General features: G+C 38.0%; 2 protein-coding genes across 4 annotated transcripts in view; both read left to right on the top strand.

The window, feature by feature from the left end:
- xrn1 (5'-3' exoribonuclease 1) overlaps positions 1 to 14,977 on the top strand; it is an 18,654-nt gene extending 3,677 nt beyond the window's left edge. Inside the window, exons 9-42 of the mRNA XM_043258036.1 lie at positions 1 to 54; positions 614 to 748; positions 1,896 to 1,965; positions 2,219 to 2,324; positions 2,430 to 2,519; positions 2,965 to 3,121; positions 3,202 to 3,321; positions 3,405 to 3,574; positions 4,144 to 4,261; positions 4,376 to 4,471; positions 5,036 to 5,136; positions 5,250 to 5,381; positions 5,656 to 5,818; positions 5,910 to 6,023; positions 6,104 to 6,202; positions 6,335 to 6,450; positions 7,151 to 7,297; positions 7,387 to 7,476; positions 7,635 to 7,770; positions 7,854 to 7,910; positions 8,001 to 8,133; positions 8,218 to 8,287; positions 9,341 to 9,536; positions 10,115 to 10,210; positions 10,296 to 10,388; positions 10,682 to 10,756; positions 10,901 to 10,978; positions 11,252 to 11,383; positions 11,468 to 11,609; positions 11,740 to 11,912; positions 12,198 to 12,311; positions 12,734 to 12,833; positions 12,917 to 13,074; positions 13,511 to 14,977. The exon at positions 1 to 54 is cut by the window's left edge and continues 14 nt beyond it. Of these exons, the coding sequence (XP_043113971.1) occupies positions 1 to 54; positions 614 to 748; positions 1,896 to 1,965; positions 2,219 to 2,324; positions 2,430 to 2,519; positions 2,965 to 3,121; positions 3,202 to 3,321; positions 3,405 to 3,574; positions 4,144 to 4,261; positions 4,376 to 4,471; positions 5,036 to 5,136; positions 5,250 to 5,381; positions 5,656 to 5,818; positions 5,910 to 6,023; positions 6,104 to 6,202; positions 6,335 to 6,450; positions 7,151 to 7,297; positions 7,387 to 7,476; positions 7,635 to 7,770; positions 7,854 to 7,910; positions 8,001 to 8,133; positions 8,218 to 8,287; positions 9,341 to 9,536; positions 10,115 to 10,210; positions 10,296 to 10,388; positions 10,682 to 10,756; positions 10,901 to 10,978; positions 11,252 to 11,383; positions 11,468 to 11,609; positions 11,740 to 11,912; positions 12,198 to 12,311; positions 12,734 to 12,833; positions 12,917 to 13,074; positions 13,511 to 13,789 (4,110 nt within the window). The 3' untranslated portion in view covers positions 13,790 to 14,977. The remainder of the gene's footprint in view (positions 55 to 613; positions 749 to 1,895; positions 1,966 to 2,218; positions 2,325 to 2,429; positions 2,520 to 2,964; positions 3,122 to 3,201; positions 3,322 to 3,404; positions 3,575 to 4,143; positions 4,262 to 4,375; positions 4,472 to 5,035; positions 5,137 to 5,249; positions 5,382 to 5,655; positions 5,819 to 5,909; positions 6,024 to 6,103; positions 6,203 to 6,334; positions 6,451 to 7,150; positions 7,298 to 7,386; positions 7,477 to 7,634; positions 7,771 to 7,853; positions 7,911 to 8,000; positions 8,134 to 8,217; positions 8,288 to 9,340; positions 9,537 to 10,114; positions 10,211 to 10,295; positions 10,389 to 10,681; positions 10,757 to 10,900; positions 10,979 to 11,251; positions 11,384 to 11,467; positions 11,610 to 11,739; positions 11,913 to 12,197; positions 12,312 to 12,733; positions 12,834 to 12,916; positions 13,075 to 13,510) is intronic.
- Positions 14,978 to 15,542: 565 nt separating this feature from the next.
- Positions 15,543 to 22,500, top strand: part of gk5 (glycerol kinase 5) — a 12,541-nt gene continuing 5,583 nt past the window's right edge. Inside the window, exons 1-13 of one of the 3 annotated variants that reach the window (XM_043263705.1) lie at positions 15,545 to 16,114; positions 16,184 to 16,277; positions 16,761 to 16,836; positions 16,916 to 17,009; positions 18,496 to 18,627; positions 19,015 to 19,090; positions 19,840 to 19,901; positions 20,424 to 20,497; positions 20,587 to 20,647; positions 20,745 to 20,871; positions 21,530 to 21,634; positions 21,754 to 21,848; positions 21,956 to 22,059. In XM_043263705.1, the coding sequence (XP_043119640.1) occupies positions 15,986 to 16,114; positions 16,184 to 16,277; positions 16,761 to 16,836; positions 16,916 to 17,009; positions 18,496 to 18,627; positions 19,015 to 19,090; positions 19,840 to 19,901; positions 20,424 to 20,497; positions 20,587 to 20,647; positions 20,745 to 20,871; positions 21,530 to 21,634; positions 21,754 to 21,848; positions 21,956 to 22,059 (1,229 nt within the window). In that variant the 5' untranslated portion in view covers positions 15,545 to 15,985. Of the gene's footprint in view, positions 16,115 to 16,183; positions 16,278 to 16,760; positions 16,837 to 16,915; positions 17,010 to 18,495; positions 18,628 to 19,014; positions 19,091 to 19,839; positions 19,902 to 20,423; positions 20,498 to 20,586; positions 20,648 to 20,744; positions 20,872 to 21,529; positions 21,635 to 21,753; positions 21,849 to 21,955; positions 22,060 to 22,500 lie in introns of all 3 variants that reach the window. The other 2 variants (XM_043263721.1, XM_043263713.1) reach the window with 2 other exon arrangements.

The following is a 22,500-nucleotide window of genomic DNA, read 5'->3' as shown; positions in this document are numbered from 1 at the left end:
AACGGTCATCTCAACCTTGCCCACTTTGAGAAATACCTTGAGAAGCTGTCAGATGTGAGTGGTTGGAATTGTTTAAAATTAAAATATTTAACGAAATGAATCAAGAAACATTTCGTTTTTGTGCATGAATGTTTAATAAAAACGTGCATCGTGGATAAAATCATTAGGCAGCACAACTGCTTCTTAACGTTGATAAAAAAAATGTTATTCTCGAATAGCAAATCAGCATGTTAAAATAATTTCTGAAGGATCACGTGACGCTGAAAATTCAGCTTGGTTTTCGCTGGAATAAATTAGATTTTAAAATGTATTTAAATGTAACTGAATAATAGAACTTCAATTAAATAATAAGACAAATGCATGTTTATTCTTTGGATCTAATCTAAATGACTAAAAACACTGTTAATGCATTCCTGACTCGGAATAGATGCTCACCTCAATCACCTTTTGAAGTAACGTTACCAAATACTGACAGCACCTGTAACATTAATCCAGAACCGATGCACCAGATCTATGAAAACAATGATTCCCAATTCGTATATATTTCTAGAGGAAGCTAAATCCACTTCATTCAGCTCTTAGTCCGTGCCATCACTCTCTTCTCTGTTTTCAGTTTGACCGGGAGCACTTCAGCGAGGTGTTTGTAGATCTAAAGTGGTTTGAGAGTAAGGTGGGGAACAAATACCTGAACGAAGCGGCTGGCCTGGCAGCAGAGGAGGCCGGTGCCAAAGACATGAAGAAGAGTAAGGTAAGGTAATAAGGTATTAGCAGTATGCAGGGATGATGTACCAAAGAATGCATGCATTTATCCTGTTTAAATTCATCACAAACCCCATTGAAGGGGGTGCTGCCATTGTCTTATGTCAGTCAGGTTCACTTCTAGTTACCAGGTTCCTGTTTTTTGAATAAACGTGCCACTGTTCCTGCCCTCTTTTGTCCATTCACGAATAGGGCTTTGGTGAATGAGCAATAGCGATGCTGGCTGTATTGTGTAGTTCTCTAGCTTGTATATAAGAAGTATTTAAAATATATCATTACAATTATATATTTTAAATTAAAAAACAATTACTAGTGATGCACAATTTTGCTCCCCCTCATTTTATTACAAACCTGTGTGATTTTTTTTTCCGGCACAATGATATTTTATTAGATATCTTTTTAAGATATTTTAAACAATTGGTGGTAAGCAAACAGATGACGGTAGCCGTTGAAACCGTCAGCTGTTTGGTTTGCAGTGTTCTGTTTGGTTTCTTTGTTGTTTAATCTGAAGAAATGAACTGGTTTCAAACAATATTAGAGTGAGTGTAATGACACAATTTTCATGTGTTGGGTAACTCTGTAATTAGTGCTTATCTCCAATGATGCATTTTTACAGAGTCAGCAGCTGTGTCATGCACACAACCTAGATAAGCTACAGCAGGTTAATGTGTCAGCCGTGTGGACTCTTAGTGCTAAGCCCTGGGTGAACATGACACCCTTAACAGCCATGTAGTGTATAATTACCCAATTACCCACATTTAATTACTTGTTTTCATTTTTGACTTAATGATGATAATAATAATGATTTGGCCTATAAAAATCTATAAATAAAATAAAAATCTTTTCTTTTTTTATGCAAAAACCTTACATAAAAAGCACGATCAATGGAGTTCATACAACTAATGGGCTATGTTTTAGGTTTTAATATATTATATACAAACTCTGTCATTATTCACTGGTGAACATTTTTTGCAGTGCTGAAGGCAGTTTTGTTGTTTTTTTTTTTCTTTATTATAGCTCAAAAAATCTGAATTGTTTATTATTTATTAACTTATTTATCCATTTCACACAAGTATGAAACATTCACGTTAAGCAATTTTTTTAAGTGATCCTTTTATTTTATTTAATTTTTTCAGTCTTCAGATGACTCTCTGTGTCTGGCTGCTCTTGATGGAGTCAGGGACTCTCACAGCACTCCAGCAAGAGGTACATGAACCCAGACCCCAGGTCAATTACTGCTGACCATTGTTCTAGACATTGGCTAGCACTTTATTTTAGAATCCTCAATACTGTGTACTTAATATAATGACTGGGAACCAACCCTGAATCGAACCCTACACCTAACCTTATTCATTTCAAGCGATATATTCATGCACGCACCGTAAAATGAAGTACGATAATGCACATTTTAAGGCATTCAGCTTCTAAATAAATCTTAATGTTTTTCACAATGCACTAGAAGGTGCTGAGGAAGACGGTGAGGATGATGACATGTTTGAAACAGAGTTTCGACAGTATAAGCGCACCTACTACATGACCAAGATGGGCGTTGAAGTCGTCTCAGAGTACGCTTTCGTTCATTTTAATTTTGAAAATCTATGGAAGCATGTTTTATCTTCGTCCAAAAGTGAGAACTTGTGTGAAGACTAATTTTGGGTTTCGTCTTGCAGTGAGTTTTTGGCCAATCAGGCTAAATGTTATGTGGAGGGGATCCAGTGGATCTTGCATTATTATTACCATGGAGTTCAGTCTTGGAGCTGGTGAGCTGAGAGAAAATAAATGAGTGAATTATGTTTAAAAATAAGGCTGCATTATTTGGGAAGTTTGTTTGATGATGATAATAGTAGTAATACTAATAATTATTATTATTATTATTAAATATTCATATTTTCCAATGTACTTTAGTAGTTTATTTATTTATTTTTTATTAGAATTGTATTTTACATTACCATGCTAATATCTCTGTCTTAATTTCTTACATTGGCTATGACAGAAAACCACCCTTGAGCCTTTAAAGCTGCTTCTTTTGTTGATAAGTGCTTATGTACAAGTATGGGAAGATATTTTGCGCTTTAATATTAGTGAATTCCTTATTACGATTTATCATGCAGTCCTACTTTAAAGTTGCAGGGCCAGAAAGTAAATTGGGTTGGTTTTGAAGTAAGCCAACAGCTTTAAAGGACCTTTCTTTCCTCTCAACTCCAGGTATTATCCGTACCACTACGCGCCCTTCCTTTCTGATGTGAGAAACTTGTCTAGTCTCACGTTGACGTTTGACCTGGGCAAACCCTTCATGCCGTTCGAGCAGCTCTTGGGCGTCCTGCCTTCAGCCAGCAAAGACCTTCTTCCACAGTGTTACCAGGTGCCATACACACACTTCATGTCGCCGTCACGCCAGTGTTCGTTAGAGACTCTCCCTAAATTAATCGCTGTGCTTCACAGCATCTGATGACGTCACCGGGCTCACCCATCGTTGAGTATTACCCACAAGACTTCAAAACGGACCTGAACGGCAAGCAGCAGGAGTGGGAGGCAGTGGTGCTCATCCCGTTCATCGACGAGGTGCTTTAAACGTCTCCATTCACTGTGTATCTCAGCATAACAAGTGTGACAGTTTTCATGATATGGTATGCGTTTGCATTCAGAATTGCTTGCTGGCTGCTATGGAGCCCTACACTCCTAAACTGACTCCATCCGAGAAGGCCAGGAACAGACATACCGAGTGTGCCGTCTACTGCTTTGATAAAGAGCTAGACTATGTCTACAACTCCTCCCTCCCCCAGCTCTTCCCCAACATCGTCCACTGCCATGTCAGGTTTGTCCTGTCTGTTGCTGAATCTCTGTGCCACAGTATATTTCGCTCGCGCACGTGTCAACATGTGGTCAAACCCGATCATAAAGATAAAAAGCCATGCGCTTATTTTAATATAGTGTTATAATATAGTGCATTTACATGAACACTTTTCATTTTATAGTTAAAGATAAATTCTAATTATTATGTCTTGTAGTTATTTGCTTTATTGTTGTACCTTTATTTTAATGTGGTGTCACTTTTGTATTTACCTTTGCACTTGACACTTTATAATTAAGATAAAGTATAATTAATTGTTAATTATTTCTTATTTAATATTCAGAAAATGTATATCTTCAACTTAATACAGTGTCACATTTCTGTATTTATCTTTATACTTGACACTTTACAATTAACAGATAAATTCAAATGAATATTACAATTTATTCATTTATTATAATAATATCTTAATTTCTTACCTTTCTTTTGATATGCTTTCACATACACTCTGAACAGTGTCATCGCTTGTTTTTTTTTTTTTTTTTGTTTGTTTGTTTTCTTAATTGGTTGTTCCATCGCTTTTATGTTTTTAGGCAAACGCCAATCCCGATGGATGCCTGGCGTGTTTCCCTGGATCATGTAGCGCGTAGGATTGACAGAGGAGCTCTTTACTTCTGTGGCTTCCCCACCTTACAGCACATCCGTCATAAAGTAATCAATCCCCAATCTGCCTGTCTGCAAATGATCACTTGTTATCCTATTAATGGGGATCAGTACTTGATCATCACATGCTTAATGCTGATTGTCCTGCTGTATCTCACACAGTTTTATAAGAAGAAAAGTGGAGTGATGGTGTTTCAACAAAGCAGCAGAGGGGAGAACATGATACTGGAGATTTTAGCCAACCACGAAATGGAGCAGGTGGGCAGGTTATCCCCTTCACAATACAGGCCACTTGACTTGTTGTCTTAATAATCTCAGACACTAATACACATTTTGCAGGATTTTTTAAAAAGTTCAAAATCAGTCTTCCACAAATTAAAACCAAAACAGGGGAATTTGTTCAATTCAAAAGATCATGGCATAAATTGCAATGCTGTAAAATTGTATGCTTTCCAATGCAAATAACTAATCGTCCTTAAATCGAGAAACATTTAATTGATATGCATAATAAACTGAAGTCTTGTTTTCTGAAACACTGAACACAATTAAGTGAATTTATGCTTAAATTAAGAACAAATGTGTCATTGAGGTATACAAACCTGTTTTCCTTTTTGAAGTAGATTTTTCTGATCCCATTGTCTGATATTTCTTCATTTTGCTTCTGAAGTAAATGTGTCTTGTTTTTGTGAATATTTAGACATTTGCATTGGAACGCCAGTGTAGCCGACGTATTGACATTCTGTTTATTCCCAATTATTAATTCAAAATAAAAAATAATAAATGTTGTTTGTGGACATACGTGTTTGTTTGTCTGCGTTGCAGGTGGAAGATGTCTCGGCGCTGGTTCTCGGAAAGTCTTTGTTCGTGAACTGGCCCCATTTGATGGAAGCTCGAGTTGTAGCTGTTTCAGATGGAGAGACAAGGTAAGTTAGTTTTGTTTGTATTGATATTTCTAAATAATTTGCTGTCGTAGTCAAGTAGTTCACTTAAACCCTCTCTTTTAGACTGTTTATAGTGTCTCACTCCTACTCTGCAGGTTTTCTTTAGACGAACCATCAGCATCACAGGTGTTATATCTGGGAAACGCTCTACCGCCTACTAAAGTCACCCATCTGACTGACAAAGAGCAGAAGGAGTGGGTCAAAGAAGTGCAAGGCCTCTCAGAGCAGTATGCTGCCCTTTTTATTCATGTTATTGGCACTTATCTGGCTGATACATACTTAATTTTTTTTTTTGTGGCATAATGGTCGCTGTAAATTTTGCTCACCTGCAATTTAGACCAAACTTCATGCTTGTACTACACATGAACTAACTTGTCAATAGCAATCTTAGCTATGCAAGTTCAGAGTCGTAGAAAACTTTTTTGAATTCTGCCACGTTGAGCGTGTGCGTATGATTGTTTGAGTGTCTGTATGTGAAATATCACTTTCACTGCTTTTCAGCTTCGGCAGGCGCAAAGGCATTGCGATCAATGAGACGGATGTGGTGGTATACGCCCAGCTGTTGACAGGCAGGAAGTATGTCATTGGTCAAAACGGAAAGGTCCATTTGGAAAAACAGTTTGCCAAACAGGTCCTGCCCTATCCCTACCAGACCATTGTGAAGGTAAATATTCGCACAAGCACAAAATTAATTGGATATTCTAAGAACCTGCTTCTTGGAAAAAGTTGATTTTGTTTTGTCTCTTTCACTTAAGGATATCAAAGCGTTTGATTCATCCTTGGCACGCTTTAAGACACTAGAGGAGCTGTTTCCCCCAGGAACTTTTGTCTTTATGGTTGGAAACCCATATTACGGCGCAATGGGAGATGTATGTACTGATTTTTGTGCTCTTTAGACCAGCCGAGGTTGTTAAATGCCAGTTATGTAGGAATATTTCTGTTTGCTTAGGTGCAAGATTCTAGCGATGTCATCAGTGAGGGACGGGTTAGAGTGGTCTTCTCCGTACCGTGTGAACCTCAACTTGATGCCTTAATACAGAACCAGCATGTAAGTCTTAAACTATCAAGAAGCCTAAGCCCAGTATACTCTGCTGTTGTTTAGTTTATTTCACTCATATTTTTCACACTGTACATTCTGTCCTGGTCTAGATTTGATCAATAGCGTTTTGTTTTTGTTCAGAAATACTCTGTGAAGTACAGTCCTGGGTATGTGCTCGCCTCTCGCCTTGGTATCACCAGCTACCTCGTCTCAAGGTTCTCCGGTAGCATCTTCATCGGAAGGGGATCCAAGAAAAAGTCAGTGAATAAAACATACGTTCATACTTTATTTAAATTTTTAATTTCCAATTTGGTCTTAATATATTGCCTTTCAAAAGTATTCAGACCTTTGAACAATGATAGATCGAAGGTTTAGATTTTAGTCTCTGATATTTTAATTTAAAAGCACTGCATTTATCTCCACAACAGTTTTATCTAAGAACTTTCAGAATAAGTTATGAATCTAAAGTTGTGATAAATTTCAAAGGAATACACTAAGTCGGAATCTTAACAGTAATCACACAATATTGTAATTATTTATTTATTTTTTTTAGTATCAGCAATTTTGGATATTTGTCACTTCCCTTAGTTTTGCTTTTTAGATTACCTTTGCCATCATCTGACCACCACTTACAGTTAATCTTTTAAAGTTTAATAATTCTGGTAAATGTAATCTTTAGCAAATTTCAAAATGAATGTCCCATCTTCGTACTGCACATTTATATAGTTTGATGCCTAAATTCACTTGCAGAATTTGAATTGATTTTAGATTTTATTTTGTTTTTCATCAAGACAATGAAGTATGACATTTTGATGTTTATTGGTTATTGGTCATCAGTATAGGGCATACTTTTAATAATTGTCCGCCCACAGGGTTTGGCTTTGATCATTTAATAAACAATTGTATTTTTATTTTCCTAAACACAAATGGTTTTTGAATTATTATTGTTCTGTACAGTCCTCATGGAGAGCAGAAAGTCAACGTGGGCCTTAATCTCAAGTTCAACAAGAAGAATGAGGAAGTTCCTGGATACACCAAGAGAACAGAGAAAGAGTGGCTCTACTCCGCTGCTGTTGAGGAACTTTTAGCTGAATACTTAGAGAGGTGTGTATGTGTATTGGAGGTTGTGCGTGCTTGTGGTTGTGCCTGTGGTTTTGCAAATATTTTTTAAACAAATGGTCTTTGTTTCTCAGATTCTCAGAGCTGTTTGACTTCGTAGCACGAAACAGTCACGATGACGTTTTTTACGAAGATGACATCTGGCCAGGAGAAGATGAAAATGGGTTTGTTTTGAATCTGTTTTAGACGAGCGTTAATACGTAGAATGCAAATCTACTTGTAATACTACTTTAATACAGATGGTAACCAATCTTTATTCTGAATGCAATACATTTTCAGTATGCAAGACTTGATCATACCGACATTGTGATGCTTTAAATAGGGCTGAAAAGGTCCAGGAGATCCAGGGCTGGTTGAAAAACCATCCAGTCAGTTCCTCTTCTCGAGCTTCGTGTGATCTGCAAATCCTGGACTCCGGCATTGTGGAGAAGATTGAAGAGGAGCTGGAGAAAACGAAGGTGATGATCACAAACAAACCTCGACAATCGCAAAAGTTGTTCCCGTCTTTCTTCTGATGTTGTTGATCATGTGTGGTTAACAGGCAAAAAAGATGAACAAGAAAGTTCGGGTCACTGTGAAGCCCCACCTGCTTTTTAGAGTACGTATTTGTCGGTGTGTTTTATATATTACATGTATTTATATTTAAATACATAAAGATGCTGAAAATACGCTCTATGTGTGTATACAGCCTTTGGAGCAGCAGCACGGTGTTGTTCCAGATCCTGACGCAGAGTATCATCTGTTTGACCGCGTTGTCAACGTGAGAGAAAGCTTCTCGGTTCCTCTCGGCCTCCGCGGAACCGTCATTGGTATCAAAGGAGGTAAAAGTGTAAACCCAATGCAAACTCTCTGGCACCCTTCCGTATCTCATTGTCCTTAATTCTTTGTCCACCCTGTTCCATCAGCTGAACGTGAGGCTGAAGTTCTGTATGAAGTGCTGTTCGATGAGGAGTTTGCTGGAGGACTCACTGTCAGGTATAGAAGATACTTCTCTCAGTGGATAATGCAAATTTAGTGTTGATCACTGTGGACGCATTCAGTTACAAATGTCTTTACTGTCACTTTATCAGTGTTACAAAAAAACTGTCTGTTCATCAAGTATGTCACGGTTTCCACAACTATTTAGCAGGTCATTTAGCAGCTGATAATAAGACGAGGTTCTTTTGCACCAAATCAGCATATTAGAATGATTTCTGAAAGCCATGTGACACCGATGACTGGAGTAATGATGCTTCAGCTTTGTCGTCACAGAAATAAATTAGATTTTAAAATATGAAATTAATAAAAAATAAACTAATGTTTAAATTGTAGTCATTATATACAGTATTTAGGGGGGTAATAATCCAGTGATATGAATCAATACGTTAATGAAATGTCTGATGAGACAATGTACATACAACAAAATGTGTGTTTTCACTTTTCTTGACTAAATATCCTTTGTAACCTCAATAAGGATGAATCTGTATTTAATTCATACAGTCGAGACTATGAAGTTATTTTATACTTTTATACTTTTTTTTTCTCTTTTTTTTTTTTTTTTTTTACATGAGAATTTATTTTAGGCTGAGCTAAAAACCCGGAAAGTTCTGTTTGTTGAATTTGTGTCTTTATTCTATTGTCTTTTATTTTCTGTTTTTGCTTATGTGAAGAAAATATTTTTAGCACTGAGCCCTTAGAAGTAGCCAAAAGTCTTTCTTTTTGTCTTTTTGTTTTGTTTTATTTTATTTTTCTACATTAATGTTTTTTTCTTACAGTTAGAGTACCTCGTTTTAGTTGTTTTTTTTTAATGAGGTTTTACCTGAGTTAATAAATATGTAGATAGTGGTTTGAAGATAATATAATAAAGATAAATCTATATACTTCGTTATCGTAATCATACCTTAAAATATTTTGAGCTATCAGAAATGATCATGTAGCTTGGTGTGAGACTCAATATTCTGACAAACCGTCCGATTTACACCTAGTATTACAGTTTTTACTTTATTTTTGAGATATATCTATATATGCGCATCTGTTGTGTGTGTGCAGGTGCTCTCCTGGGCGTGGCTATCGACTGCCCCCCAGTGCCTTAATCAACCTGAGCCACGGCAGCAGAAAGGAGCAGGGCTCTCACAAACTCACTGCCATCGTCAAGCCCCAGCCCTCGTCCTCATCCCATCTCACACACAAGAGCCAGATGGGCGGCCTTAACCACTCACCACGCTCACCATTTATACCTACACAGGTAATTCATCCCTCAGTGACTACTGATACCCCACTAGCAAATAGGTCATACAGATCCTCCTTCATAAAGATACTTCTTGTGCTACAGTCCAATATCTCTGAAGCAGATATTTTAGACTTTAGCACAGGACTGTGATGATTTAACTTCTGTAGGACTTTTCAGTTGATTCTTATGAATGGATTTTGAAGGACTTAATGGCAGACTTGCTTTTAAGTTTTTAAATAATTTTTTTTTCTCATTTTGGTGTCCGCATCAAATGAAATTTATAATACATAAAAGCATATTAAATGCAAGTAAAATGTCTGCAACCGATATATTTATGTAGAAATGAAACAACGTGCTTATTCTGATCTGTGCTTATTAAAATATATAAAAGCGAGATATAATCACACGATTTAATTATTTTTTTAATGCTTTTCTTAAAATAAATATTAACAGGATTGTTAAGGATTATTAAGGTGTAACTATTAAGTAGAAATCTGTGAAGTGCCAACAGGTTCCCCTTCAGTACTGCAATGGGAAGTATGTTGTTCCATGTAAAAAAAAAAATCTGACGGTGTTGAATTTCCTATTGGCAGCAACAGAATGGCCGACAGAGTTTTAATCTCAGGGCCGACACTCAGGGCAACAGAAACTCGCCTCACAAAGCCCTCAACCAGAAAAACCAACAAAAGGTATGAATTGTGTGAGGTTAATAGACCTTACTTCTCTGGGGATTGTTCATGATCCATTAGAACACTTTTCTTTGTGTTCCCCCAGGGCTCTAGCAATGAGAAAGAGTTCAGTAATGTATGGCATTCTCTTCAGACTTCAGGAATGCCCCAGAAACCACCGGCTCACTGGCAAAATAACGCAAGTGCTCTCTTTAACTCTGTGTTTGTGTGATCATTAACTAAAACGTAAAAAATTCTTAACAAAAATCACAACATAGAATAAAAGGTTCAGGTGGACAATTTGTAATTTGTTTAAAGTTAAAGTACTAAAATCAGTAAAACTGAAAAAGGAAAAAAAAATTACTAAGGACGAGCTTAACAGTAGACTATGCAAATGTAAAATTTAAATGTAAAAATGCTAACTATTTAAAAATATTAATAGATGCACTGGTTGTTTAGTATATGACGTTTACCTGGTGCCATTTTTGACAGGCTGGAAAAAGCAGTGGACCGATGCCACATCAGCACCAGCTGGAAGGACAAGTCAACAACCCATCTAGCAAACTGGTATGTTTTCATATTTCATAAACCACTGCACTATAGAAATCAGCTGTCACGCATTTAACAGCAGTTTATATTCTAATATTATATTTTCTCTATTAGCTTTCTCTTATGTTATACTAAATGCTTATGTTTTTATTTATTTCGCAGGCCTCAGGTGGCAATATTAGACTTCTGAAGAGAAATGAGGATGTGAATATGGCTCTTGTAGCAGGGCCTTCACATAAGGTTTGTGGGTTGGGATGGTTTACCCAAAAGGAATACTGTTACTATTCTTCATTTAATAACTCTATAACTGTCTGTCTGTCTTCTCTGAAACACAAAATAAGATGATTGTCAGTGGGGTTCAGTGTTTTGTTTTTTTTTTAAGGACTTTTTATAAAGGAAAACATAACATAATTTCAAACAGTGTTTTTGGAAGATAATAGCTAAAAATAAGCCTGAACTTCCAGCTTCCAATTAATTTTATTTATATATATATATAATTTTTACATTTTACAGGCGTCTACAGAATTTGAGGAGCTTATAGCCAATCTGAAGATCTCAAAGGATCCTGAGCCTCTCCAGAATCATCCACCTACAGAGCCCAAGAACCAGTCAGGAGAGCCTCTGTCCCCTCAATCTTTTGCCATGGTGTGTTCTCATCCGCAGTGCAGAGGAGTGGACAAAATATGGTTGCTTTGAATGTTTCAAGTAATTATTCTTTCATTTGAGCAGAAGGGCACTCTGGTATTGAAAGAAATGTTGAAGATTGACAGCTCTGGATCAAGTTCCTCTGCCCCTGATTTTACTGGCGGCCAGGATTCAGCAAACCTCAATGCCCAGCAGCAGAGCAAGAGACGCTCCAGCAAAAAACTAGGTACTGCACAGTTTGCGATCGCAACCGGAATCGGTGTCGTAAGGTTTCAGGCTGTAGAACTTTACTGTTTGTCAGATGATTCCTCTTATTCACAGTGAATGATATTAAGTGAATGTTCTCTGTCTCTCAGCTGCTCGGATAAATCCCCCTCAGTCTGATGCACCAGCAGCAGCAGCTCCTCCTCTTCCTTCTCCTCTGGCTGGCCAGCCGCCCCTCCTGCCCAGCATGGCCACTGAACTGGGCCGGGTGTGCATGGGGCTTGGGATGGGACCTCCAGAGTTTGCCTTTCTCCGCAACAGACAGGTTTGTTGATCTCTGTTCTTACCAAAAGTGTTTGGTTTGAAAAAAGGTGCAATAAACCTTTTAATTTGAATGCAGCTAATGTATCCGTTCAGAACACACAAACATTTGCATGTTTTTTTTTTTCTTACATTTGTTTAAAACTTAGTTTACAAAGGTTATTAATGAATGCATAGTGAAAGTTCATATACATATCTCAAGCACAAATGTGTGTGCGTAATTCGGTGCACGAGGCCTAATGTTTTCTGCCTCCTTTTCATCTCAGTTTCTCTTTTGCTTGTTCTGTAGAGTCTCACAGTGTGTCAAGTGAAGTTGTCTAATGGCCTGCAAGTTCACGGACCCCAGTGTCAGTCGGAAACTGAAGCTAAAGAGAAAGCCGCTCTCTTTGCCCTTCAACGATTGGTAAATCTCAGTGCAGAAATTATCGATGTGTATTAATGGGGGGAAAAAATGATTAATTCAACGACTCTTCACGTTGTCTAGACAGAGTTTCAAAAGCAGGTCTTTGCCTAAGCCAGGATTAAACTGTAGTTTAATCAAGAGATTTTGGGTAATTTTTATAAACATGTCTTAAAAAACATTACTGGTGTGCATCTTAAGGTAAAACAAAGGCACTGATGTATTTTAATATCAGTCAGTGCAAGTTTCTTTTAGCTGAAACAGCTAAGACTTACATTTTAGTCTAGAACTAGGCTTAAGCCTTTTCTTTGAAACCTGAGGATAATGAATTATGTGCCTTAATGGAATATAGTAGAGGCTGCAGTAATTTTAGTAGATGTTAAGACCTTGTTGATGGCTGAATGAAATCATCTCTTCTTCTGCAGAACTCATTGGGTTCGTTCCCACTGCCCCCTCCCATATTCCCCGGAGTCCAGCAGATGAGGCCACTTGCTCCTCATCCCTCCATGTTTGGTCAGCCAGCAGGTCGGACATATTGTGTATTTTCCGTTAAACCCAGTTCTTCTTTTCTTTTACGCTTAACTTGAACTGATGTTTTGTTTTCACAGGTGGTCTTCTGATGCCGCCACAAGGCTACGGACCTCTTCACTGGGGGATGCAGTTTCCCCACCAGGGCCAGCCGTTCTATGGAGGAACTTTCCCTGGAGCACGGGCCTCTGTGCCGTCAGCAGCCAGCGGATCCCACAACCAGTTCGTTCCCCTTCAAGTGAGAATTTTATATACATAACAATTCTAAATATCTGAAATAGTTTCAGTGCTTATTTTCCATAGTACAGATACACTGCTGCTAGCTGCACATTTACAACATCGAGTTAATGCACAGAGCTTTTTTTTTTTTTAAATTATGAATATAGTTTATTGCTCTTCATATCTCTGAATTATTATTTACACGTCCAGCTCATGATCCTGTGTTTTTAGCATTTCAAAAGCAGTTTAGTATATCTCCAGGTAAATAGATTTTGATCCACAAATACAAGTAAAAATGCATGTATTCAGGTTATTATGTAGAAGTTTGTTTTGCATTACTATATTTTTAGAGTTAATATCAATTTATCAATATTGAAATACAAAGAGCGTCACAAACGCACTTATTTGTCATTGAGCCCTTCATCCTGAAATATCACGTCTTTTTGTTTCTTTAGGTGACCAAGAAGCGTGTTTCAGGCAGAACCAAGAACCAAGAGGCAAAGCACGTGTCAGGAAGCTCTGCCTATGCTGGTCAGACCCCAGGCGGCGGGCCGACTGCTTCAGCCTCAGCCCCCAAGACCCCCCCGCCCGTCAACACCCATGAACCTGCAGAGAAGCCCACCACTCCCAAGACGCCCAGGCAGAACACCAATCCTCACACGCCCGGCTCGGCCTCCAAGCGGAAACACCGCAAGCTGGCAGTCAACTTCGAGTCTGCCAAAGTCACGGACTGAAATCCTTTTCTCCTACTATCCATCTCTCTTGATGCAGAAGCCCGGCATTTCATAGCAAGAAGCGATATGCAGTTGTCAGTCTTCGGGATTCGAGACGATGTATTTGTCACTGGCGTCGAATTAGTTTTGTATTCGTTTTAGGCATATTTTGAGTGAAGGTAGTGGTGGAAACCATTTTTATTGATTACTGCACCAGAATGATCTAGAATCATGAAATGAGTTTTACATTTACCTCAGCTTTTTCCTTTCATTTCTTTTTTTTGACCCAAATCAGACCTTGAAGCTTTTATCATGTTCACTGGTTTTTTGTGATGCTGGATTTTAATATTCAAAGTGCAATAATTAGTTTTGTAGACAGGACGTTATGCACAAGGAACAGATACGACATCTGTGTTCACATTTCATGTTTTTTTTCTCTGTTGCGCAGTGTTGCAGTCCAACACGGAAGGATACAGATATTATTATCACATGGTGTTACTCGGAAAGCAGTAAAGCTGTCAGACCAAACCCTTGGAGTTAGTTTCAAAGGTTCGAATTAAGACCGGTTTTATGCTCTAAAAAAATAGTTGGAAGCAGACCTAAAGCAGGTGTTAAAACCAGCTCATTATCTTCATCAAGCCAGGAAGCACACTGATTTAAGCAAATGTAATCTCTGTGGATTTATTGTATTTGTGTGTGTGTATATATATATTTATATATATATATACAATATATTACAAGACTAAACTTGGTCGGGCAGGGGATGCAAACTTAAAAATGATAATAAGATGCCTTTCTAATACGATGTTGCTCGAATTGTGAACATTTCAAATTGGTTTTATTTTTGTATTAGCCTACCTTTATTTCCAGGGGAGATGTTTAAGTTCTGTGGTTTTAAAATGAATTTTGTGTATTTAGATCTATGGATTTTATATGCACCATTTTACAAATGGATAAATAACAATTGTTAATATTTCTATGCGGGCACCCTTATTGTTTTCATCTTCTCTGCGTATTTGTATTCTGCCAGACCTCTTTTGTCCAAGTTTTAAAAGATTGCAAGTAAACCATTTTATTTTTTAATGACATTTGATTTGTTTATTTAATGACACAACCAGAATGACAAAAAACGAGTGCGCCTCCTTTACGGGACGGTGTGCTGTAAATAGACATTTTGTTATCATAATAAACATTTTGCTATCATAACGACTCTGATCTTGTGGTTTGTTATTAGGGTTTCTCAATGGCGGTTTGGTCTCGGTGGATTTTGAACTCTCGTTTCGAAACTCTTACGTGTTGGAATGTGTCACATTTCTGAGGAAATAAAACAAGCAAAAATAGCTGAACTTTAATGGGTTACGAAGCTTCGGTTATAACCTCAATTTCAAGGCCAAACCACAAAATCTGTTAACGTGTTGCTAGAGGAAACTGAAGAAGTCTCTTCTAGTAATGTTAATCATAGACTTCATTCGCTCATGAATCAAAAGACAAACGTTCTACAGACAAAAAATCCCGAGGGAGCGCTTTGGCCCATAAATGCAAACAAAGTAGCTAATATACACAAAATTATAGTTGCTGTAGTTTCTTTTAAACACTGTTGAGGATTATTATTTCTTATGAGAATAGCCCTGGAATGTGAAAAGGGTCAATTTCGCAATTTGCACACGACGTCAGGCTGACTCCAGAGACCGGTTTTTTTTTTTTTTTTTTTTTTTTTTTTTTTTCTGAAATAGTGCTCTGTTTCTTTAAGAACTCTCCACACCTATCGACTGATGTGTGACGTACTGATTTGCACTATTGTACAAAATCGACCGCCTGCTATATTTTCTGTTCTTTGGATAGGTTAATCGCTCAGTGGTGAAAACAAACGGCCGTCTGTTGGATTGAACGCTACTATAAATAGTCCGTTTGCAGGTTTAAAATAGGGCGCGAGATCGCATGCGTGAGCCGGGGAAAGTTTTGAGGACCTCTACGTGTACTTTCGATGAATATTCGTCCGTTCGGAAAGATGATGTGAACTCGTCAAGTCGGCTTTCGTGAGGGATTAATAATCTGCCAGCGTTCTGGCGTTCGAGTGTTTGGAGGAATGGAATTCAAAGGTCTGAGGAGCAAAGTTGAAAGCGGGATCGTTTGACTCAAGTTTGGATCCTCCCTGACATGCTCCTAGCCATGGTGACTAAAGTATCTTTCCGGCTTTCTGAATGAACTCGTTGTGCAATGGGGACTCAGAGAAACGGCTTCAGCAAACGAGAGAGCTTCATTCTCTCTGTTGATGTGGGAACAACCTCCATCAGGTGCCATGTGTACGATAAGAGCGCCAGTATCAGGGGATCCTGCTCCACGAAGGTAAATGGCAGCAGGTCGACCCAGTTGACTTCCAGGGTGTGAAATCTGACAGCAGCTTTCTGGTTACAGGTGTCCTTACTTTATCCCCGGCCTGGATGGGTAGAGATTGACCCTGAGGATCTGTGGAAAGGGTTTGTGACTGTAGTCAAAGGAGCAGTTCAAGGTCAGATATCTTTATTTTATTTGTGTTTTTTTTTTTTTGCGCCGACGCACAGCGCCCCCCGAAACTTTTTGGACTCTTAAATTACTCGATAAACGTAAAAAAAAAAAGGAAAGAGAAAAGATGAATGTCATTGCATCAGATTTCAGAACATCAAACCTAGTGGCATGCTTGAGGAAACACTGTGTAAAAAAAAAAAAAACTACTAGAGGTGCTTAGGCAAAGCTCTAGCATGCAATTATTTAATTCTCGTTATATGAACATAATCTTAATTGAAATGCTAAAACTCTACAAATAAAAATGTTAAACTCGCATCATCTTTTTAGACATCCAAAGTTCTGTGTACTGCAACAGAGGTGCATGTCAGTTTAAATGGAAAGGCTTTTTAAATGCTGCCTTAAGTGTTGAGGTCCTCCGTGATGAATGAAGGTCTGTAGGTTTGCAATAATAACAAGACTCTTCTCCTCTTCTGTCTCTTTGGCTCAGACTCAGGCTTACGGATGTGCCAAATGGAAAGCCTTGGCATTTCAACTCAGAGGGCGACGTTCATAACGTGGGACAGGTTCGTATGCATTATATCCTGCAGTTGTTCAGCAGAAAAACGACTGGGGTGACATGCGTTATTTTATCTTCTTCTCCAGAAACACGGGACGACCCTTTCACAATTTCATCACCTGGCAGGATTTGAGGGCAGCCGATTTGGTGAGATCGTGGAACAGGTCCTGCACTATGAAGGTGAGGCTGCTTTGCATGAAGTCATCTTGAAATGTATATCATTTCGGGCTCCCTTTGTGATTAACGCTGTTGTATTAGTGTGTCATGTCTATACACGATCCAAACAGAAATACCGTGTCAGAATGTTAGAATCTCATTTGGACAATCACTGGAACGGATCGCTCAACATCCAAATCCTTGACATTCGCAATTCATAAACGATTGCATACAGAAGGTTTTAATAATGCAAAAGATTTCTGTAAGTACACGTCATAAAAAAAAAAATGAATCATCGTTTTAACACAATGCATATAACCATTTAGATTTATTATATAATTCAAAAAACATTAATAAGGAATGTTTCTTGAGCATCGAAAGTGTTAAAAATAAACATTTATTATTGTTTTGATCAAATAAATTCTGCCTTGATGAGCCTAACAGACTTTTCAAAAACCCACAAACTCCTTCCTTCCGAACTTTTTTTGAACAGCAACGTATAAATAGTTTTTCTAAATTGTTCCACTAATCCACACAATATTTAAAACCACAAAAAAAAGCATTTGTGTGTTAAGCTATTGGATCTTTTTCAGGGCGGGTACAGTTGCTGATCATCTCCAAATGGCTAAATAACTGCATATATTATTTAATAAGAGTTTATAAATATCAGTTTATTACCGCGAACAAAGTGCGAATTGTTTGGGCAGTGACAGATCGTAGTGTTTGTTCATTGTGTGCGTCAGTGAAGAAGCGTTTCATTCATTCCGAGTCCTGGGAGCTAAATGAGCGGCACAGCAGTGAATGTGAATAGGAATATTTGGCCTGTGAGGATCTTTGTTACGCATGCTAAAAGTGCCCATGTTTGAGTCAGCAGAACTCCCTCCTTAACGGTGGCTTTGAGTTTCACGTTTGAACCGCAGTGTGGTATGTAATGGTCCCACGGCATTCACGTGAATTACTTTCGTCCTATCATTGCGGAGTCAAAACCGCGTTAGTTAATACAAGACATTAATACAAGTGTGAGAAGTTGCAACTCGTGCAATTGCAGAGAAACATCACGAAAACTTTCAACAGAGGAAAATGTTTTCAGTGTCTTATCAATGAGGGCAGAGGTCAAGCTTGAAGGTGGTCTGTTTTTGTTTGTTAGTTTTTTCCTCTTAAGGCATATTCTTGTGAAGTCTGTAAGCTAAAAATCAAATTGTTCAGCAATTTTTTTGATTCATCATAACCTGTTTGGACAAAATGTAGCGTTACAAGATTTGCTCACCGTTGGATCCTCCATCTCTTAATCTCGTCATCATAATATTGGTTTTTCCAGTTAAAACATCAAAGAAATGTTCACTGTTTAACCGGCAAATACAATCCATAATACTTCCAAACAATATGGTGAACAAGTGACTTAATGCTAAGTATGTTCAAATTTGTTCTGAGACATCTCGGATGATCCAAGAGTAAATGCGTCACGTCAAGTTTTTATTGATTTATTTTTGTCATGTATGTTTTATGGCAGACAGTGCACGGAGTGATGAAGGTGCTGCACTTTCTCAGCAGGCAGAAGCGCTTCCTTGCAGCCAGCCTGGTAGTTTTTACCACCCAGCATGTGTCACTGCGTCTTGTCTGGGCCTTGAACAATATCCCTCAGGTAAACCAAGGAACAGTTCGAATACGTGACCTTGTCATAAGCGTAAAGATTTCGGCATCACGTCGAATAAATAAGCTTCGCGTTGATGTGTGGTTTAAGATGGGACGACATGTGGCCGTTTGAATATCTGCAAAAAAAAGTTCTTAGCAATGCAAATTAATGATCAAAAATTAGGTTTACTGTAAGACATTGACAAATGATTTTTGGCATAAAAGCAAAGTTTGTCATTTCGACCCATACTATGTATTTTTGGCTATTGTTACAAATACACCCCAGTGACTTAAGACCGTTTTTTTTTTAAGTGGTCCAGGGTCACATATGGCATTCGGCATTTCTCTTCTCTAGCACTAGGACTAGTATATTTAACCTAACCTTTTCTCTCTTCAGTTGCGGCAGGCAGTTGAAGATGGCTCCTGTTATTTTGGGACTATAGACACCTGGCTGCTGTACAAACTGACTAAAGGTGCGTATTTCGTAACGAAATAGAAACGTCGTCCTGTTGTACACAAGCCATTTGAGCAGTTGAAGGTCCGATAGCTGAGCGTATAGTTTTTGGGCTGGATTCCTTAAGAGGTTGCTGATATAAAACCAGTTTGATCTGTTAGGCTTTTCACCGCGATCTTCTCAATGAAAGCGTGCCACAGATCCGATGCCTTGCATCACTGACTGACGCTATTCTTGGAAAGCATTTTGGCCGCAACCCTCGACAAAGGTGACTGAACGTCACACGCAACTCTTGGTCGAAGCCGAACAAAATTAAACACTACACCGAAGGCCGGTTTTCTTCACAATTGCATAAATTAAATAGTCAAAATGTGCTTTGTGTTTTTTGAAAAGCTAAACAAAACGGTAAGGTTTAATATTTATATGACACTAAACATTTAAGGCACGTTTTAACTTAATAATTTAAAAATAATATTTGTTGACCATTTCATGAGACAACCTTCTCGAATCAGGCATGTGTTCTTTACTGTGTACTGATAAAAGCAGCCTTGGTGCATTTCTTCAAAGCGTGCAAATGCAGTACAGGAGTCGGCCGGCTAACAATTTTCCCAGCATTGATTTAATTAGCATAACAGGTTCTCAGATGCACGTATGGGTGTATTTACGAATGCTGAATAAATATACACGGCACACAAGCATATGTAAACATATTTTTTTGGATGCGATTAACCATTTGACAGCCGTATTTTATCATTTGTTTTTTTGCAGGACTGGTTCATGCTACTGATTACTCTAATGCCAGCGCAACCGCAATATTTGATTCCTATCAGGTCAGTTACTGTCCAATTACTATATTTATGTGATTGCTGTTATCTTGACCGTTACCTTTTGGGTTGTGGACTTCAGTACAAACGCATGCGCATCAGACATTTAAAGACGGATAGTTAAAGAGGTAGTTCACCCCAAAACGGAGGTTATCATTTGCTTACTCTCATGTCGTCCCAACTCGGTGATTGCTTTCTTTCAGACATGGGACACAAAAAGAGAATGAGCCGCTCTTTAATATATAATTGCTTTTGTTTGAGGAGCAGGGTGAAACTTGTTTCATGTTGGCGTAGCACAAAACAGTTTAAAGACGATCGGTTTTTGCACGGCGTTTCAAAAATAGTTTTCTTCACTCTCAAAAATATTAACATGCTCCAAATCACAAAGAGATTTTATTGTTGAGTAATATTTGGGGGGGTGAATTATCTTTTTGTGTGGTTGTTTTGACCCTATAGTGTTTTAGAATGTGGTGCTAGTTTGTAGGATATTGTCTTTGCTCATTTTGCGTGTGGTGTTGTGATCGTCAGATGTGCTGGAGTGGGTTTATTTGCTCACTCCTTTCTATACCTCCTTCCATCCTCCCCAGTGTGCAGGACACCAGGTACTCATGCACTCATTACTCCAATATTGCCAGAATGCTTTCTCGTCTGCTTTGTCTGAACAATGAATGCTCCTTTTTTGCGTATTCAGTCATAAATTTGGCACGTGTGATCCTTCCGTATTCGGGGTACCCATCCCGATCATGTCTGTTGTGAGTATGAATGCTGTCGTGCAAGTTTTAATAATATGCGTATGTGCTCGATTTTGTGTGGGGTGCCACAACCCTACCTTTCGCGTCTTTGTCGCAGATGGCGGACCAACAAGCGGCCATGTTTGGAGAATGCTGCTTTGACGTTGGTGATGTGAAAATTACTATGGGCACAGGGACCTTCATGGACATCAATACAGGAAACAAACCGCACACGTCTGTAGCAGGTGTGTCATTTCACTGCTGATCTTATTGGTTAGGTTAAAACATAGCTTAAAACATAACCTTATTGGTTAGGTTTTTCCACAGTATTCAGTTGGAGTTTAGAACCACTAGAACTAAGACTCTATGAAATCCAAAATTCTGTGGCTTTTTGTATCCACTAACATTCTAAGTGACCTTTTTTTTTCTCTCAAAATAACAAATTTATTTAACAATGATGCATATTGATGCATATTGTTACAAATGATTTTTTTTATTATTATTCATTTAAAGAATCCTGAAACAATGTATCATGGTTTCCACAAAATATTGAGCAACACAACCGTTTTAAGACACATAATAAAAATTGTTTTTAGCACTAAATCAATATCAGAATGATCGTATGATGGTGAAGACCTGAGTAATGGCTGCTAAAAATTCAGGTTTGTTAGGGGAGAAAAAAAAAATACTACAAATATAATAAACTACAAAACGGTTCTTTTAAATTGCGACCATGTTTGACAATGTGACAGTTTTTGATCAAATAAATGCAGCCCAAGTGAACGTGAGATTTCATAATGATTTAAAAACATTTTTCCAACCTTTTCCAACTTAAATGTACATCAATGGAAACAGCAGGTTAGGGCACGATGCGACTCATTACTCGTCATGTTTTCTGAATAGGCCTTTATCCGCTGGTGGGCTGGAAAATCGGTGCTGATGTTGTGTATCTGGCTGAAGGTAATGCTGCTGGAACAGGTGCTGCCATAAAATGGGCCCAGGATCTAGGTGAGGAACACCTCACATTTAACTTAAATATGTATTTGTCACTCCCAAAAATACATTTCAGATAGTCAATGCATGTTACACTCCACTATGAGAATTTATTTAACTTGAATTTCTTATAGAGTTCTTTTCTGATGTAAAGGAAACTGAAGCTATAGCCACTAGCGTGGAAGACTCGGATGGAGTGTATTTTGTGCCATCCTTTAGTGGCTTACAGGTATGTTTTTTTTTGTGCGTGTCAGTCATATTGTTTTTAAGTTGTTCATCTCAAAAACGTACACAGTGTTGTGTCTTTTCAAGTCGTTCTCTGTTAATGTGCTACAGGCCCCTCTGAACGATCCCAAAGCTTGTGCCTCTTTCATGGGCTTAAAACCTTCCACGACCAAGAGCCATCTTGTTCGAGCCATTCTGGAGTCTATAGCGTTCAGGTGAGCTTGTAACATAAATTGTCTCGGGAATCAAAGAATGTAGTGTTGAAGCTGTAAAAAGGTCAGAAAATAGCCAGGGCTTTGGGGAAAAATGGGTGAAATATCAATTCTTGAATAAAAATAGTTAATTTCTAACATTAATTTATGACCATCTACACAAAAAACGCTGTGATAGCTAAATAAACCAATCAGTTCTCGTATGCATAGTTCTGGATTGCTTCAAATCATCTGGTATGGCTCTTGTTCTGATAAAAATGCAAGATAACCTAAATAAATGATTAACGTCAGTGGAAGTGAAAATATTTGAGTATCAGAGAACTCCAGGACATTTTAAATAGACTTTGTCCTCAACCTTTATGTTTTGAAACGCATCCAATTATGTTATGGTATGTTATAGCTTAGTATTTCACACAATTTCTAATTAGTTGTATTTTAAATTCA

This window comes from Puntigrus tetrazona, chromosome 2 (genome assembly GCF_018831695.1).
Source record: "Puntigrus tetrazona isolate hp1 chromosome 2, ASM1883169v1, whole genome shotgun sequence".
Classification (NCBI taxonomy): Eukaryota; Metazoa; Chordata; class Actinopteri; order Cypriniformes; family Cyprinidae; genus Puntigrus; species Puntigrus tetrazona.
Note: the sequence above shows the minus strand (reverse complement) of the source record. Positions and strands in the feature narration are given on the sequence as shown.